Source organism: Tetrao urogallus (genome assembly GCF_951394365.1).
Source record: "Tetrao urogallus genome assembly, chromosome: 17".
Lineage (NCBI taxonomy): Eukaryota > Metazoa > Chordata > Aves > Galliformes > Phasianidae > Tetrao > Tetrao urogallus.
Genome location: NC_136830.1, coordinates 7,631,460 through 7,648,542, shown reverse-complemented (window position 1 = coordinate 7,648,542; position 17,083 = coordinate 7,631,460). Strand labels below are relative to the sequence as shown.

The following is a 17,083-nucleotide window of genomic DNA, read 5'->3' as shown; positions in this document are numbered from 1 at the left end:
CAGTAATAATAAAACAGTTCCTGGTCTTCGAGTTGTGCTTTTTGTTTTTTCCCCATCCTCATGTCTTCATACTTCAAACTATCCAACAGGGCTTTCAAACTTCTGCTCATTTTTGGGCCAGGAAACATCCTTCATTGAAATCAATGTCCCCAAAAGTACAAAGGAGCAGAAAGGACAGGTGATGATAAGAAAACAAAATCAAAATCATTTCACTTTTAAAGATTTTTTTCCAAGGTGGGGGGGTAGGATGCATCCCAGGGGATGAGGCTGAGCTGAACAGCAGAGCTGAACGAGCTTTCCCTTTGATCCTCCAACACTGCACCCAGGACTTCCCTCAACGTGAAACAAACTCTACGTATTTTAGTAGACAGAAGTAAGAAGCCATAATTGCACGCAGTTTGTGTCTCTCTGATGACTTCCACACCTGTAACTCTGAGGACAGTAATCTTAGGCACACAGTGCAGCTTCTCCTGGCTGTAAGCATGGCCTGCTCCCAGCTGTAAGTGACCGGGTGCTGCAGCAAGCACTGCGTTCTGTTTGCCTTCTTTCTCTCAGAATTAAAGCTTCTAACAGAGGCGTAGGAGGCAAACACCATTTGTCTGGGTTTGGTTACTAAATCAGCAGTTTAATTAAACATTACGTTAATTCTTAATGGTAAAGGAGGCACTATCAGGAAGGGATCTTCTTGTTCTTTAGTTTGTCCTCTAAGTTTGCAAAGTACTTCATTTTGGCTAGAAGCTTCTTAGCTTCCTGAAGGTCATCTGCAAGGAAATAAAAAAAAATAAATATTAGAGGATTATTTAACAGAAGGCGGACACAGTTTTCATTTTCAAAATCAATCTCAAGATTCCCTTGCCAGCAGCTGTTTCAGAACCAAGAACTGCAAGCTGTGAGAGCCCATGCACTGAGGAACACGTGGTGCCTGCTGCTACTTCTGTTGGGAAGTTTGGAGCTCCCTAGTGGAGGTGTTCCATAAAACAAGAACTGAGGAAGGAAATGGGGCACAAATGCTCTTTAATAACTCTTCTGTGAGGTGGCTGTGGTGGTGATGTAGACAGTGGGTAATTTTAGGTATATAGAGGAGACAAAGCATTTTTGTAGGGGGAATGTATATTCTTAAACCAACTGCCATCACTGAAAAATACAGTTGGTAGCACTGTGGTACACAAAGGAGCAATTCCAGAAATGATACTGAAACAACTGCTCCTTAATTAACTATTAATGGGAGGGGAAGGATGGCTGCTGAAGGATAGATGCAATGCAGTCCTCAATGCTCCCTGTACAAAGAACAGCAAACAATAAGGTTCTCGTGCTTCATGTGCTGCTAGTACTTTCCATATCATATTTTAGGATAGCAATGCATGCCATGTAAGCCTAACAGTAAAGAAATTGTGAGGCCTAGAAGAGAAACATAAGGACTGCTCCCCCATATTAAAATCTTGTCTGGAATAGTTTGAGCTCCTGCCCATTTATTCTCAATAGCAGAATGTGTTTTTGCCATTTATAACTGATACATTTATAGCAGCTGAGTACTTAATAAAATAACTACCTCTTTCAAAAGCTGCAGTCACCTCTTTGGTCAGTTCTTCTTGTCTATCTGTAAAACAAATCATTTTACTCAGATTTTGTTCCATAAAACAGCTGCATTCAGACTGTGGTGTGGTCCTTTGGAAGACGAGAGCTCACTGTGTTAGCACTGTCAGTTCTTTTCATTACCATTCCACAAGTGGTTCTTTATTGAGACGGCTTTACAGACAGCAGTTCCCACAAAACAGTGGTCACTCACTTTCCAGCAGCTTAAGTTGCTTTGATCTCCAACACTGCACCCAGGATTCTTCCTCAACATTAAGTAAACTCTACATATTTTGGTAGACAGAAATAAGAAGCTGTAATTGCACACTGTGTGTCTCTCTGATAATTTTCCTTGCTGCGGTCTGCTGGAGATGGAATGTAATTCTTTTTCTGATCAATACACAGAACTATTTTGCCATCAGAATAGGTACTGTTATACGGATTTTCTTAAGCTAGATTGGATTTTTAGATGACATGAATTAGGAAAGACAGCATTCTTATTTTGTGGGGAAAAAAATACGCAGCAAGTCCATTCAAAAGTAACAGAATTTAGTGACAGCAATGCCAAAATACCTAAAGCAGAAAAGTCTTCTGAAAGACTTCTGTATTATACAAACTACAAGGATGTAAAACTCATTCTGTGCAAAACCATCAGAGCTCAGCCCACCTTTAATTAAAGTTTCTATTTCTCCAAGGACCTCATCATTCTTAGGCTCTGCTAGTTTCTCATTGATTTCCATGATTTCCATGAGAAACTCTGAATCTGCATCAGAGTCCGTCTCCTGGGCCGGCTCCACCCCGCTCAGCTCCAGCTGGAGGAAAAACCAGCAATTTGGAAATGTGAATATCACACCCTTTGAGTGTGCAACCGACTGGCTGTGTGTGCCAGCAGCCCCAAGGCGGGTGTGTGCATCTGCCCATCCCAGCACTCACCAGGTAGAGGCCGCGGCTCAGGGGGTGCAGCAGCGTCTGGTAGGCCTTGTTCACGAGGGAGGAGTGCTGCTCCGAGTAGCGCTGCTCCTGCTGCCGGTGGAAGAGAAGTAACAGAAATGCACCAATAAGCAGTGACTGAAACACATTGCTTGCTGTTACCTAAGGTCACAAGCAGCACAGCAGCACTGTGTCACCATCAGTATCTATGGGGGCTGTAGGGACAGACTTTTTAGCAGGGTCTGTTGTGATGGGACAAGGGGAAATGGTTTCAAACTCAAAGAGGGGAGATTTAAATTGGATATACGGAAGAAGTTTCGACACTGAGGGCAGTGAGGCACTGCACAGGGTGCCCAGGGAGCTGGTGCTGCCCCATCCCTGCACACAGCCACGCTCAGGGCACGGCGCTGTGAGCACTGCTGGAGCTGTGGGTGTCCCTGTGCGCTGCAGGCAGTGGCAACAGACGGCCTTCGGGGCTCCTTTCCGACTCAGGCGGTTGCAGGACTCCATGAATCTCTGCGGCAGCCCCGCGCGGCGCAGCCCCCCAGCTCGGAGCCGACACAGCGCTCGTTCCCCGGGTTCCGCACTCACCGCCGGTCTGCGGCCGAAGCGGTCGGGGTGCAGCGCGCGCTGAAGGCTCCGGAACCGCCGCTGCAGCCGCTGCGCGTCGAGGCGGAAGGAGCGGTCACTGCGGGCGACAGAAGGCGGCGTGAGGAGCGCGGCCCGCTCCGCCCGAGTCCGCCCCGCCGGCACTCACCACTCCATGAGGCGGAAGAGGTCGGGCCGAGACCCCGGCGGCTGCAGGGCCCGGCAGCGGGGGCAGAAGTGCGGGACCGCGTCCACGCCGGAGAGAGCGCCGCCGCAGCTCCAGCACCGCGGGGACGGGGCGGAGCCGGGCCCGACGCAGCGCGGCCGGGGGGCCGCCTCCGAGACGCGGAGCGCCCACCGCGTCCGGCCGAACTGCAGCCGCAGCGCCGCCCGCATCCCCGCGCCGAGTCCTCCGCACTACGGATCCCGGCGGCCCCGCACGGCGCCGCGCCGCTATTGGCTGCTCTCGTAGCGCCGCGCGTGCGCGCTGTGCCCGGCGGGTCGGGCGGGCCGGGCTGCGGCGCGCGCGTGGGGAACCGCGGTGCCGGCGGTGCTCGCTGCCCTCGCCATGTCGCGAGAGACGAGGAGCGACGCCCGGCAGTCCCAGGGCACCCAGCCGTCCCAGGGCGGCACCAGCTCCTCCTCCAGCGCCTCGCAGGGCGCCAGCCAGTCCTCCTCCAGCTCCGGCACGCTCAGCTCGCTGGACACCGTGCCCACGCAGGAGCTGCCCTCCGTTCCCGAGGACCCGGAACCCGACGAGCTCGTTCCCCAGCCGTGGGGTCGGCTCTTCGCGCTCGGAAAAGGTTTCAGCAATTGGGGTACGTGACCGCCGGCCCCGGCCTCCTGTCCGCGTCGGGCCGAGGATGCGCCGTGCAGCTCCGTGCCGTTCCGTGCAGCTCCGTTCCGTGCCGTTCCGTGCCGTCCCGCTGAGCTCCCGGCTGCTCTGCTCGGCAGTCCGTGTCTCCTCTGCTGCCCGCTCCGTCTGTCCTCCCCGTAGCTTGGATTGCCTTGGTTTGTTTCTGCGTCGTGTGAGCGTATCGCTGAAGATGAATGGAAAACGACGCTGTTAATACAATGAAACTACTGCTGTACTGCATGTAGCGAAATCGTAGGCTCACGGAATGGCTGAGGTTGGAGGGGAGCTCAGAGATCCCCCAGCCCTGCCGTGTGCTGGCTGCCCATCCATGGCCTCCCGGGATGGGGCGCCCACAGCTCTGGGCAGCACTGCCAGGGCAGTGAGGGAAGAATTGCTTCCTCCTCAATCCAACCTCAATCTCTTTAAAGCCACTCCCCCATATCCTGTCACTATGAGACCATGCAAAAGTCACTCCTTTCCTGCTTGTAAGTGCCCTACAAGTACTGGCTGCAGTGAGCTCTCCTGATCCTCCTCCCGCAGCTTTTGTGCACTGGAAAGGTGCTCCAGCCCTCTGAACATCTTCCTCAAATAACGTATTGGTATAGCGTGGTGTTTTGTTGGAGTTAGGAGAAGGGAACGCTGATGTCTCTGTGATCCTACTTTACATTTGTGGCTTCATTCTGTAGAGCAGTAGTTAATCAGTGCCTGCAATGTTGTGTTCTCTCCAATTGGCTGCAGACTGTGTGAATGATGAGTACTGGTTTGGAAGAGACAAAAGCTGCGATTACAGTTTTTCTAAGCTCGGATTATCTGAGACTGGATTTTACCAGAACTACAGCAAGAAGCACTTCCGAATTTTCAGGGTAGGTGGTAAAAAGGTTATCTGTCTGTGTATTGACGTAATTGAGAAAGGTGAACTTCTGCTGGGATCTTAATGAGCTCAAAGTTTGCCATGTTCAGCACTGACTCCTTTAACCAGGTGCTGTTCCCTCTCCAGCTTTATGAAAAACACCTATGTTTTGAGCCAACACTCAAAACTGCTGTAGTCCTTTTTTCTCTATTACTGTCTTTCTGATTTCTTTCTTTTCCTTCTAGGAAATGGGACCAAAAAATTCGTACGTTGCCTACATTGAAGACCACAGCGCGAATGGAACTTTCATTAATAGGGAGCTCATAGGGAAGGGGAAGAGGCTTCCGCTGACTCATAACTCTGAAATCGCACTGTCCATTCAGACTAACAAGGGTAAAACATACCACAACGTATGCAGGTTCTTTTGGTGTTCACCAGGAGGTTCTTTGTGCAGTGATTTGAATATTTCCCTTGTCTCTGTGAATGCCGTATGGCTGAAGTCATAAGAACAGCCATAAGCTTATCGCTGTGTTTGGCACAGACCCAAGGTCTCGTTTTTCCGTGATGAGATTGCCTGCTCAACAATCATTGCTGTAATCTGCAGCATCAGCTGATGGTTTTTTTTTTTAATATGAATTTTCTAATTCTTGTTTTCCTTATTATTTCTGTGCTGTTTCTGGCGGGCAGTGTTTGTTTGGTTGTGTTGTTGACCATAAAAGCTCGGGAAGTGTCGTTGTAACCATTTTGAAGTGAATAACAGGAGGATGCTCTCCACCCCTCTCCCTAGTGTTTGTCTTTTCTGATCTCACGGTGGATGACCAGTTGGTGTTTCCTAGAGAATTCCGAGAGAAGTATATCATGTCAAAGACTTTGGGAAGGTAAGCATCCCTTCATTTTGTTACCATTTTCAGTACTGTGCTTCCTGAGCTGCTGTTGTAGTTTTTCCAATGCCACAGCTATTTCAGGTGTTTTACAGGGCAGGGAGGGCAGCAGGTACCATTAGCAGTGCGTTTACCTTCTGTTTGTTGCACACAGCAAATCAGTTTGATAAGGATTGCAGTGCTTTGGTTTAACAGAGATTATTTCAGTAGTTTGTGATAAGTGTTCTAATGACTGTGGTGGATTTCAATGAAGATAAAACACAAATGGACGTGGTCCTACTGACAAACGCTTTTCCAGCTGCAGCTTCAAGTTGATCAACAACTGTGTTAACAGAGACCATGAAGCAGTGTGGTTCCTTAATTATTTCCTTTTATGTGAATGCCAAAACCTGACACTTACTGGCAATGTCTTTGCTTAAGCAACAGATTTAGCCTCAGACACGTTGTGGCACGCTGTGTTTATTAAGACCAGAGTATCAAGAAAGGAGTTGAGTTTGTAATTTTAGTGAACCTCACCAAAGTTATATTGTATGTCTTCAGTGATCAGTTAATGCTTTTTATCATTATCTGTCACTTAGAGTATCCCAGAATCAAGAGTTATCAGAGATGTGAGATGCTTAAAAGCCATAGGTTGTGATTTCGGAATTAATTGCTCAAGATTTGAAAGTATCTTTTTTTTCCTTCTATCTTTCTATTTTCTTTACATGCAAGAACATTTATGTGTGTTTGTAGTTGGTCGAAACTGGGATCCGACACCATCAGTACGTAAATACTATTGAATGTTTTCTGAGATAGTTTTGTCCATCTGTCATATTGAGAAAGGTGGAAAGCTGCAGCCTCTGATTGCATGTAGTCTTAATGAGGCGAGAGCCTCCTGTTCATTTCAGCAAGCTTCTTAGGCCGAGTTAGGAAGGTATCTGTAAGCATTAACACAGCTGTGCTTTCATGCTAGTGGTGCCTGTGGAGAAGTCAAACTGGCGTTTGAGAAGAGCACTTGTAATAAAGTTGCAGTAAAGATAATCAACAAGCGGAAGTTCATGGCCAGTGGTGTTAGAGAGGCAGTAAGTACCTTTGTTTCTGTCCTTCGGCCACATTGCAGCCATCCTGATATGGCAGCCTTTATCTCTTACTCTCCCTCTTGTAGCAAACGCTTGCTTTTATTCTTTGACCACACTCTGTTAGGACTCTTGTTCATGCAGTACACACAAACGAGGGGAGTGGGGAAGTCTTGGGATGTATCTCCTAAAGCACATCAGAAATTTACATTGCAGGGAGGTCTGACCAGAGGTCTCTAAGCTCTGCTAATTGTGTTGTACATTCCATCATAACACTTCAATGAAATGGTGTGAAGCCTGCTGGGGAGGGCTTTCCTCATGTCTGTTTTCATAGCTGCTGGAGAAGGAGCCGTGGCTGTAACATGAGAGATACTCAAACAACTTCAGATCGATCACTCTCGTTTGATATAGAGATACAGGATGAACTGTGAAGAAAAAATACAAACAGAGGTTGAAAGTGAATGAGAACGGAGATACAAAATCTGCAGCTATGGGTTCATATGGGAAGTTAAAACAGGTTAGACTCACCTTGTTAATTCTGCAGGATTATATACAAGCTCAGTGAATGCTTCTCTAATTTCCAGTTGTAGAGGTTCAGAGGAGGAGGTAGATGCAGATACTTTCAGATCAATCTTTTTATTTTCTCTAGCATAATAAAGAGTAAAAGTGAGTAGCATTTAACTTTAGGGTAGCTCATGTGGGAAACATCTCGAAGGGAGGAGAAAGCTGTTCAAAGGACAGTGCTGGTATCTGCTGGCTGAGATTATGTTTTTAAGTTGGAACTTTATTTCTGAAGTGTCTTATCCTAGAATATTGCTGTATGATTCCATATGACATTTGATTCTTTTAACAGAACCCGGCTTTTAATATCAACACAGAAATAGAGATTTTGAAGAAAATAGATCATGTGAGTGTCACTGTACATTCGTATTCATTCTGCTGTGTACTGCACTCTTCTGCTTCACAGACTTAGCATAGTAACGATTGATTTTACCTGTTTAGAGAATGGTGCATGTCATTATTGCAGCCTAAATAAGTCTGTTCAGCACGTTTCAAATTATTTTAAGTATACTGTATCTTTGCAGGTAGGAGGTTTTAAAGTCTTGATGTCTCAGATGTAAATTTGGGAAGGCACTTTGCAGAGGAGTTTTCAACCTGAACCATAGCTGTGGGAGAAATCTCTCCTTGATGCAGGCTTCATACAGATTGCCAGATAACCAACATTAGACTCCTCTGGCAAGTTCTTGAGCTGGATCCTTATCTTTCCAGCTCCCCCCCACCCAAAGGCTTTTATTTTCCTTTTGTTAAGTAGAAAGCTTGCACAGATTAATGAACTCTTGCGTATCAAGAAGATATTGGGGTTGTTGTGGAAACTGACGACTGGAAAAAGTAAGGGTGACTGCTGAGCTGTAGTGGTGGCAAGAATTCAGTGTTATTTGTATGGGGGGTGAAGTACAGGGGAGAAGACGACAGACTTTGTTTGCCAAAGCCTATTGGTTGTGTAAGTGCTAATTTAGCTGCCATGGGAAATCAGACTGAAATAGGAAATTCAAGATGATACGCAGTTGATAGCATTGGTTTTTACAAGTGATTCTACTTTTCCATGTGTCCATCTGTGTTCCCTTTTTATTAGCCTTGCTTAATCAAGATCAAAAACTTCTTCGAAGCAGAGGATTACTACATTGTTTTGGAACTGTAAGTAACTGCTTTGAAAGTAAAGGCATGAAATGTCTTCCACAGCTATAAAGAATGTAAATAGTTCTGAATTCTGTTGTGTATGTGTGTTTTCTTCTTGTTTTCTTTTCCTTTTGCTGGCTTCAAAAATCAGGAGCTGGGATAATCAAGGGATTAATCACTTCTACACACTGAAGGCAATTAGTGCCTTGAATAGACACCCACTGTGCTGCCAATTTGGGTTGCTGCTACTTGATTTTGAGCTGATAAGAGGATGTAAATCAGAAATCTTGTAACTTCTTCCAGTGAAGACTTCAGAAGATTAGGCCTTAAGTCAGCAATGCATGTGCTGTGTTGGGAGCATTGCTCATTCATTTTCAGAATTGAAATATATTTTAGAGCCAAAAGAAACAATTTTGGTCTTGGTCTTGTGTAATGAGATGAAACTTTTGAAAGTAATATATTGACTTGTTACCTACATCTGTTTTAGGATGGAAGGAGGAGAATTGTATGACAGAGTGTCAAGGCCAATCAAGATGAAAGAAGCTACCTGCAAGTTGTACTTTTATCAGATGCTGCTGGCTGTGAAGGTAATCGTGAATTCTATCAAGGAAAATATGGTGATGCATTTACATGTCAATTGGATGAATTTTTTTGTTCTTTGTCACTTCTGAAACTTATGAGAGTAATCAGCACAGTTCTATTAACAAGTATTGTAACAAGATTCTGTACTTCAATACAGCCAAATAGCATTCAAACTCTCTTACTTCTTAAAACCACCACCAGAGATTGAGGCAGTAACACAGACTGTGCTCACTGAGGCAGGATTATCATGTGGGACTTGCAGTAGTGTGTGAGCAAAGCCTTCAAACTATTAGTGCTTAAGTGCTGCACTGTGCGCCCTGACGAAGCATTTGGGTCTTTGCAAACTGAAGGGTGGACTTCTTTGGCTTTAAAAAAGGTCATGAGCTGTGTAGCTTTAAATGCATGCATGTCTCTTGAATAGCAGTTTCAGTTATCCTGCCAGTGCTAGTTGAAAAACTGAAAGCATACATCTTAAAGAAGGATAATACTCTGCTTTTCTTCATGTATGTATATTTGTGTTTATCTAGTATCTTCATGACAATGGAATCATACACCGGGATCTGAAGCCAGAGAACGTGCTGCTTTCATCTTCTGAAGAGACGTGTCTGATAAAGGCAAGGAAGCTTACATTTCTCCTGCTCATGTGGAGATTTGGGAGTACTCCTTTCTGTGCTTCTCAGTATTGAGTTAAACATAGCACACAAACAATAGAATTACTCATACAAGTTGTGAAGTAACCTAGAACTTTGAGGCTTTTCATATGTTCAATTTTACTCTCGTGGATAGTTCTACCCATACGTTTCTGTGAGAATGACTGAGAAACTGTATTCTTTAACATTTAACTGGGCACAATTTTAAATGTGGTGCCATCTTTAAAAATAAAAATCTATATTTGTGAATTTCAGAAAGCATTTTCACAAATATCCAGGCTATATGATGACAGAGCTGTATGTTTTTTCAGAAAGCATTAAGTAGATGTGCATGTCGAAATGATTTGTTCAAGTGGTGTCTTCTAATATGCAAAAATACCTTTATTCTGAGGTTGCCCGTTCACATCCAGATTTGAGAATACTTTTTGCTAGTTTGAAGTCTGATCCTCTGTCATATTTCTCCGTACTCATATTCTCCTCAATTGCTGTTTGCTGACTTTAATAATGTTTGAGGTATATTCTGTTCGTAGTCTTGTACTGGAAATGTGCCTTGGAAAGAAGAGACTTAATGTTACCTCTGTTGTGCACTGAGGATGTGGTATGTTCTAGTCCAGTCAATATGTAACGTGGTGTTACAATTTTTACATACAAGATTACAGATTTTGGACAATCCAAGATTCTTGGAGAAACTTCTCTTATGAAAACATTATGTGGTACTCCCACGTATCTTGCTCCTGAGGTTCTAAATTCACTTGGGACTGCTGGATACAGCCGAGCTGTGGACTGCTGGAGTTTAGGAGTTATTCTTTTTGTATGGTAAGATACTGCTTAGATGCCTTGGGCTTTCATTGAGATACGTGGCTCAAGATGTGGCAACTTCAGTGTATTTAGTAGGAAGTGAAAGTGTGTTTAAAAATGTATACATGTAAATGACACTGTGACAAAACCCGTGTTGTTTGTTTTCTTTTATATAGCTTGTGTGGATATCCGCCATTTAATGAGCAAAATACTCAACTATCTCTGAAAGACCAAATCACTCGTGGAGAATACACATTCATTTCAAAAGAATGGAAACACGTATCCAACATGGGTATGACTCCTTTATATAGGTAGCAGAATATCTAGATCTTTTCTTTTGTTGAAGTTTGTTTTAACTTCCTTTCAGTTTTCATTTTTGTGGTACATTGCATGTTGATCTGTTTGCATTTTTTAAGTAGCTGATTGCTTAACTCTTATTATCTTAGCTCTGGATCTTGTGAAGAAGCTGTTGGTAGTGGATCCAAGCAAACGTTTTACGATAGAGGAAGCCTTAGAGCATCCCTGGCTTCAGGTAGGAATTGAGTTTGTTAAGTACAGCCATGATGAGCTGTTCTGGAGATAATTTCTTGATATAAATTCAAAGGCTGTTCAGTAACTTGAGTTTCATGAGGTTTTGCTTTTGCAAAGAAGCAGGGAAACTGTGACTGCCCTGGTCACCAGAGATCTCTGTGTACCCAATCCTGCATCTGTGGAGAATACCAGAAAAGGTGATGAGAAATGAGAGCTTCAATTCTGCAGCTTCTTGGGAATAACAGCAGTTTCCTTAAGGCAGAGCTTCAGTCCACTGGTTTGTAGGCTGCCCCTGACAGCAGCCAGCAGAAGAGCAGCTGCCACGTTGTGCTTCTCATGGGCAGGTGCTGCTGCCTGCCAGCTGGCCTGACTGTTTCTGCTGGCTGCTGTAAGACTGGAGGGATCCTGATACCTATTTGCAGGGAGATGAGAAGGGAGGAGCATACTGTGTGTCTGTGACTTGTTCATTTCCTTTATTGGCATTGTGAATGACATATGGGAAAATGAGCCATCAGATCCCAATCTGTAGAATGACATTAGCCCAGATGCCAGTAGTCACAACTTTCCTGTTGAAGAATTTGAAACCAGAGTGAACATTTTGAAGAGATTGCTGCTGCAAGCAAGATGACCATGCAGTACCTAGTTGTGTGCCAAGGACTTTCTTGCGGTGTACAGAGCAAACCTGCTTCACTGCTGTCCCAACAAATGCTCTCTCTACACCATGGAGATTCTCATTTTTTCCTGTTTTCCTTATTTTAAATTCTTGCAAAGTCAGCTAGGCCCCCTGCTGCTTTTCATTGTGCTTGTCTTCTTGGCCACTGGCCCTCACAGAGTCTTTGTTAGCTCTTACCCCCTCCCATGGTATGTATGCTTTCTCAATTTTCTCAGTTCCGTGTTCTTTTTCTACTGTTGCTGCTGCTGTTCCTAGTCTTGTAGCCTTGCTTGATGTTGTTCAGTGCCTTTCCCATCATAAACACCTCTTTGCTTAGTTTCTGCTTCTAATTTGACTTCTCCTTCGTCTGCCTTTGACAATGCAGAGTCATGAGTACACCACAGGTATTCCACCTTGTCATGAGTACACCACAAGGAAGTTTTATCCTTCCAAATCATATACTTCTGCCAGAGAGAGAAAGGAATTATTTATTCCTGTCTTCTCCAAAGTAACCACACTATGCTTAATTTTATGTCTGTTCAGTTTTCTCTTTATTACCTGAATATTACTTCATGTAGCTGCAGACGTCCCTGTTCGTTGCAGGGGAGTTGGACTTGATGACCTCCAAGGGTCCTTTCCAACTCAAAACATTCTGTGATCTCTGTAGCTTAACTATCTCATAGAACTGTAGCTCCTGTGACACTGCGTGCTCCCCACATAGGCTGAAGCAAGGGAGAATCACTCAAATCAGCAGCTGCTAGTCACTGAGACAGAATATTCAGTTGGATAATTGTTTGTAAGTAACTCAGTTGTTGGGCATCCGGAAATACTTTCTACCTTTCCTGGCTTTTACTACTGTAGTTTTGTGCATAATTTCTGCAGTGGGTTAATTGGCTGTAGCTTCTTACATTTTGATTATAATGCTGAGCAGGGTAAGTTATTGACAAACCACGATATACTGATTTTAAGAATCACTGATTTGCATTATGGGAAAGAGGAAGTATATGATAGTGATTTACACAAGTTAAGACTGAGATCTGTCAGTATGTGAAGTGAAGCTGTGAGCATCTTGACTATATATACCCTCTAGGGGCAGCTCTTACTGATACGTTTGGTTTTGAAGACAGGACAAGAAGTTTTATACAGCATTTTACCTGTAAATCTGTAATGTCATCTAGCATTCAGGTGTCACTCTTTAAGCTGCTTCTCTTCGTGGGCTGTTATTAAAAATGTCAGTTTTTTATAGGTGATATACTGCGTGCTTTGAGAGGCCAACATGCAATATGTTCAGTTCTAAATATCACAAACCTCGAGTACTATCACCAACAGAGCTGCTAGAGTCTTGTGATCACAAGTAGTGAGAAGGAGCTACTGGCTCCGTGCTCCCTCTTGTGTTGTGCTGTAAGTATTACCTCTAAAGTCTCGTTTGGAACACGCACAAGATGCATACTTAAAGGGTGTAGCATGTCAGCCCCCTCTAGCGATCTGGGGTCCTCTAGAGAACTTTTCAGTTATTGTAAGCACACGTTCTCCAAACAAAACATAATTTTTACAGCTCAATTTAAAAAAAAAAAGGTGTTATGTAATTGAAAAACGTGACACTGGAAAAAGACAAGTCCAAATTCCATTTAAAATAAATTATGTGTTCACATTGAAGCCTCTGTAGTGCTAAAGAACATATTTAAACCAAAAAAGGAGATGCTGCAATACTCTGTAGTTTAGAATAAGAACCCATCTCCCCTGCCTTCCACCCAAAAAAGGGTTACAATTTTTGAAACCCACAGGAGCTCAATGATCCTTACTTCTCTTGAACCTCTGCCAGTGAATGTCTCATTCACTCTTCCCTGATTTTCCCCATCTTTGCTGTGATAATAGAACAAAATTATTATAGAAATTGTTATATTCAGGTAGTTGTTAAGAATAAATGTCTGTTTTTGGTTCTAGATCAGTTGTTCAGCTGGTGAACCTACAGTCACTGTTCAAAGCTCAGCCAAAGGAAATGATCTAAGTTAAAATTACAATGAGCAGCATACTTCAGGTAGTCCCAGGCAAGGTTTCAAGATCTGATTTCAACTTTGGAAGTCTGATTTAGGGTTTGCAGGTAATCCATAGTAACCCATTTTTAATAAAATTCCTGCAGAAGTTGCTGAAACTAGAGAATGAGGTTTTATTTTCAGAAGAGGAAGTTTACTGTGACAACTAAATGCCATTTGCATGTGGAATTCCTTTTTCCCTGAGGTTGCCCAGCATACACCAAGGGCACCTCGGTCCTTGGCAGCTGAACCAGAATGCATCTATGTGCTAGCTTTTTCTCTTGAAACACACCTGGCTTTCTGTTAAATGATAGCTTTCCCTAAGAAATGATCTGTGCTTTCCTACCTTGTGCTGCTCTTTCCTCTACTAATGCTCCTGCAGCCAGACTTCTTTATGCAGAAGTGCTACTAATAACATCCCTATGTCCACTTCTTTCCAGTGTCTCTCCCATTAATGGCAGCTTCTGACTTACCACTTCTGGTAGAGGATGAACTGTGTAATCCAGTGAACTTATTATGGTGGGGAACAGTGTAGCAATGTGCATGGCCTATGAAGAAGAAATATTTGTTAACAATCATTTGGGTTTTTAAAAGTGAAACCTTCCATTTACAACCTTTGATATATGGACTTAAGGTAGAGATAATGGTGGGGTGTTTTAAAAGTAGAGGTTGTTCCTGTCATTTTAGTATAGATGTTTTAGCTGGTTCTTCTCTACTTAGAGTACACAATAGACTGCTTGGAAGGATGATGGTGGGTTGGAGACATGATTAAAAACTGCACGTTGAGATGATGCTAAGCTGGTGGAAATGAAAATATTCTGGTAGGAATGGAAGTCATTATGAAAATGAAATGTAAGAAAATACTTGTTTTTCAAGAGCGAGGAACTTGATTTTGATGAAAGCTGGGTCCCAAGCCCTGATGAGGCCTCCTGATAAAACTGACCAGTGAATTATCTGCACAAACACCTAGCCCTGCATGTTGTGTTCTTTCAGTATTGTTGCACTTCATTGCATGGTATTATTATTTCAGTTTTTGCTTGACTGGTATTAGCTAAGTACTTAGAGAGGGAAATAATGTATTTGTAGAACGAAGTAGAACTGTTTTTTTCCTTACCAATGCTGTACATAAACCAGCTGCTGAAAATTCTCTGGGGCAGGTTAGGATGATGTTAATTTTGGGGGCCAGTGGGGGGGGTGAAGGAAGGTTGGATCAGTTTAACTGTAGCTGTTGGATGTCCTTGAGGTGTTTATTCTGGAATTTTCTGTTTGTTACGACGTTATTTGCCAGAAATTACACATTCCAGATTTTGGTTGGGGAATAGAGCCGATGTTTCCAAGGACCGATGCCCTGATAAAATGTAACCTATTTGCTGTAAAGTGGTGCTTCCTAATTCTGTTTCTCAGTTGCATCGTGTTAAGGGTAGATTCACCACTTCTTTCACTGGGCCTGATGTTGGAAACCTTAGAGAAGGAATTGTGACACTGTGCAGTGTTTTATAGCAATCTGGGACTGTCATTTCAGCTCCTTTCTCCTAGCACTATATGTTTTATTTTCCTAATGGTGAGGGGAAAAGTTATGTCCTTTTCTCCTTTATTTATTCCACAATTGCTGGTCCACCTTAAACATTCCATGTAGTACTTAAAGCTGATCCTTTTTTTTTTTATTTTTAACAGGATGAGGATATGAAAAATACATTTCAACAACTACTTGCTCAGACAAGTGCCACTATGAATCCACCACAAACATCAAAAATGGTATGAATGACAGATTATGTGAAGATTAATACTTGGTGCCAAAGCTAGATTTAAAAGTAAACCCTAATAAGAAAATGTAATCCTGATAATTTAGGATAGAAGTGTACTTTCTGCCTTTATGCAGCAGTCCACTAATTCTTTCCTGCAGTCTTAGTAGAAGGAGTTTACTTTTGTGCTTTGGCAAGACACTTTGAATGTAAACAAACTGTCTCTTAGGTTTTAAAAGACTATCCATATATTTAGAGTTCTATATGCAAGTATGTATGTTTTGATGGATTTGAGTCATGAACATGTAATATTCAAAGGAAAATTCTTATGGCATTAAAAGCTTAGAAGTGGTATTGTGATATTAATTACTAGATAGCAATTAGCATTATTTTAAACAGTAGTCAAAGCTGGGAGAGGCTGAAACAGAAAAGGGAGTAAGGGCAGTGTCTTACATGAGAAGGATCACTTGCCATTAGATCACTGGAGAGAAACACTCATTAGTCATGCTGCTGTTTCAGTTACAGGAGTGAGACTTTATCCAGCATCTGTAATTCTGCAGTAGACAAAACAGTCAGGCTCTGTCTTACCTGATTAATGTAGCCATCCTGCTGCATCTTTCCTTTAGCCAATTGCTACGAGAAAACGTCTCCATGAAAATGAGGATGAACCTGTCTCTTCTAAGCATGCTGCTCCTTCCACGTCATTTCAGAAAATGAGGTGAAAAAAGGGACTTTTTTTGTTAATTATTGCTTTATTTTATGGAGAGCAGAATTTTTATTTTTTAAAATCTTATTGTTGGAATAACTACTGAAGATGCAATTGATAAATAAAAATAACTTTGTAAGAGTGAAGTTACTGCTGTGTATGCGTGGGGACTTACACAAGTAGTCATTCTGGAGTTCATCCATCTGTTTGATTCAAGAGGAGTGTCAGGAAAAGATGTTTCTTCTTGGATGAAGTTATGAAAAAACTTGAGGCTAAATTCATTACCATCTACACTTCTGCATTCTTCTGTTCCAATTTCTAGCTTATGTTTGAAGGTATTGCTTAGTATCCTCCTACATGAAATGCAAAGTTTGAGCTTTTGCCTTAACTGTGGTATTACCAGGCACAAAATTATGTCTGTGAACTCCTCAGGAAATGCATAAAGAGAAATCCACTATGACAAGGGCTATGGTTAGAATAACTGCAGTCCTTAAAATGCCTGTACCTGCTAACTGTCCACTTCTTGAAAAGTGTGTACTGTTTATTTACCTTAGGATGGACTGAATAAGAAACGTGGTATCCATCTTCCTTACATCATTTGTTAAGCTGTAAGAGAAGAACAAGGAATTAAACTGAGGAACAATTTTAAATTTTCTTGTCTGTTAAGTGAAAAAGTTTTTGGACTGTGTGCCAATTGCTTGAGGATATGAATTTAATTATTTAGTAAGAGAAAACAATTTAATAACTTTAGCCTAAAACCATGCACGTTGTGATTAGAGACATTTACTGTAAATGGATTAGGAAAGAATAAAGCCTAATCCATTACAGAGCAAAGCACTGTCAAGTATAAATTAAGATAAGACACTCAGAAGGTAAGTTTTTCTCCTTTGTGTCTGTTGCAGAGGTCACTTGTGTTATGAGACACTCGTATCCATCGTTGTAAATGGTGAGATGCAGTATTTGCACAACAATTGGCATGT

General features: G+C 42.8%; 2 protein-coding genes across 2 annotated transcripts; one reads left to right on the top strand and one right to left on the bottom strand.

The window, feature by feature from the left end:
* Positions 1-669: 669 nt before the first annotated feature.
* On the bottom strand, positions 670-3,486 carry HSCB (HscB mitochondrial iron-sulfur cluster cochaperone; the record flags this gene model as incomplete). The annotated part of the gene is made up of 6 exons (XM_079543934.1): positions 670-761; positions 1,550-1,597; positions 2,240-2,384; positions 2,506-2,595; positions 3,094-3,190; positions 3,260-3,486. 6 exons carry the CDS (start codon positions 3,484-3,486, stop codon positions 670-672), a joined length of 699 nt encoding a protein of 232 aa, XP_079400060.1.
* A 172-nt stretch (positions 3,487-3,658) lies between these two features.
* Positions 3,659-16,119, top strand: CHEK2 (checkpoint kinase 2; the record flags this gene model as incomplete). The annotated part of the gene is made up of 14 exons (XM_079543770.1): positions 3,659-3,908; positions 4,685-4,809; positions 5,042-5,189; positions 5,584-5,674; positions 6,630-6,738; positions 7,586-7,639; positions 8,366-8,427; positions 8,897-8,996; positions 9,519-9,605; positions 10,294-10,457; positions 10,616-10,731; positions 10,886-10,971; positions 15,330-15,410; positions 16,024-16,119. 14 exons carry the CDS (start codon positions 3,659-3,661, stop codon positions 16,117-16,119), a joined length of 1,569 nt encoding a protein of 522 aa, XP_079399896.1.
* Positions 16,120-17,083: the final 964 nt, after the last annotated feature.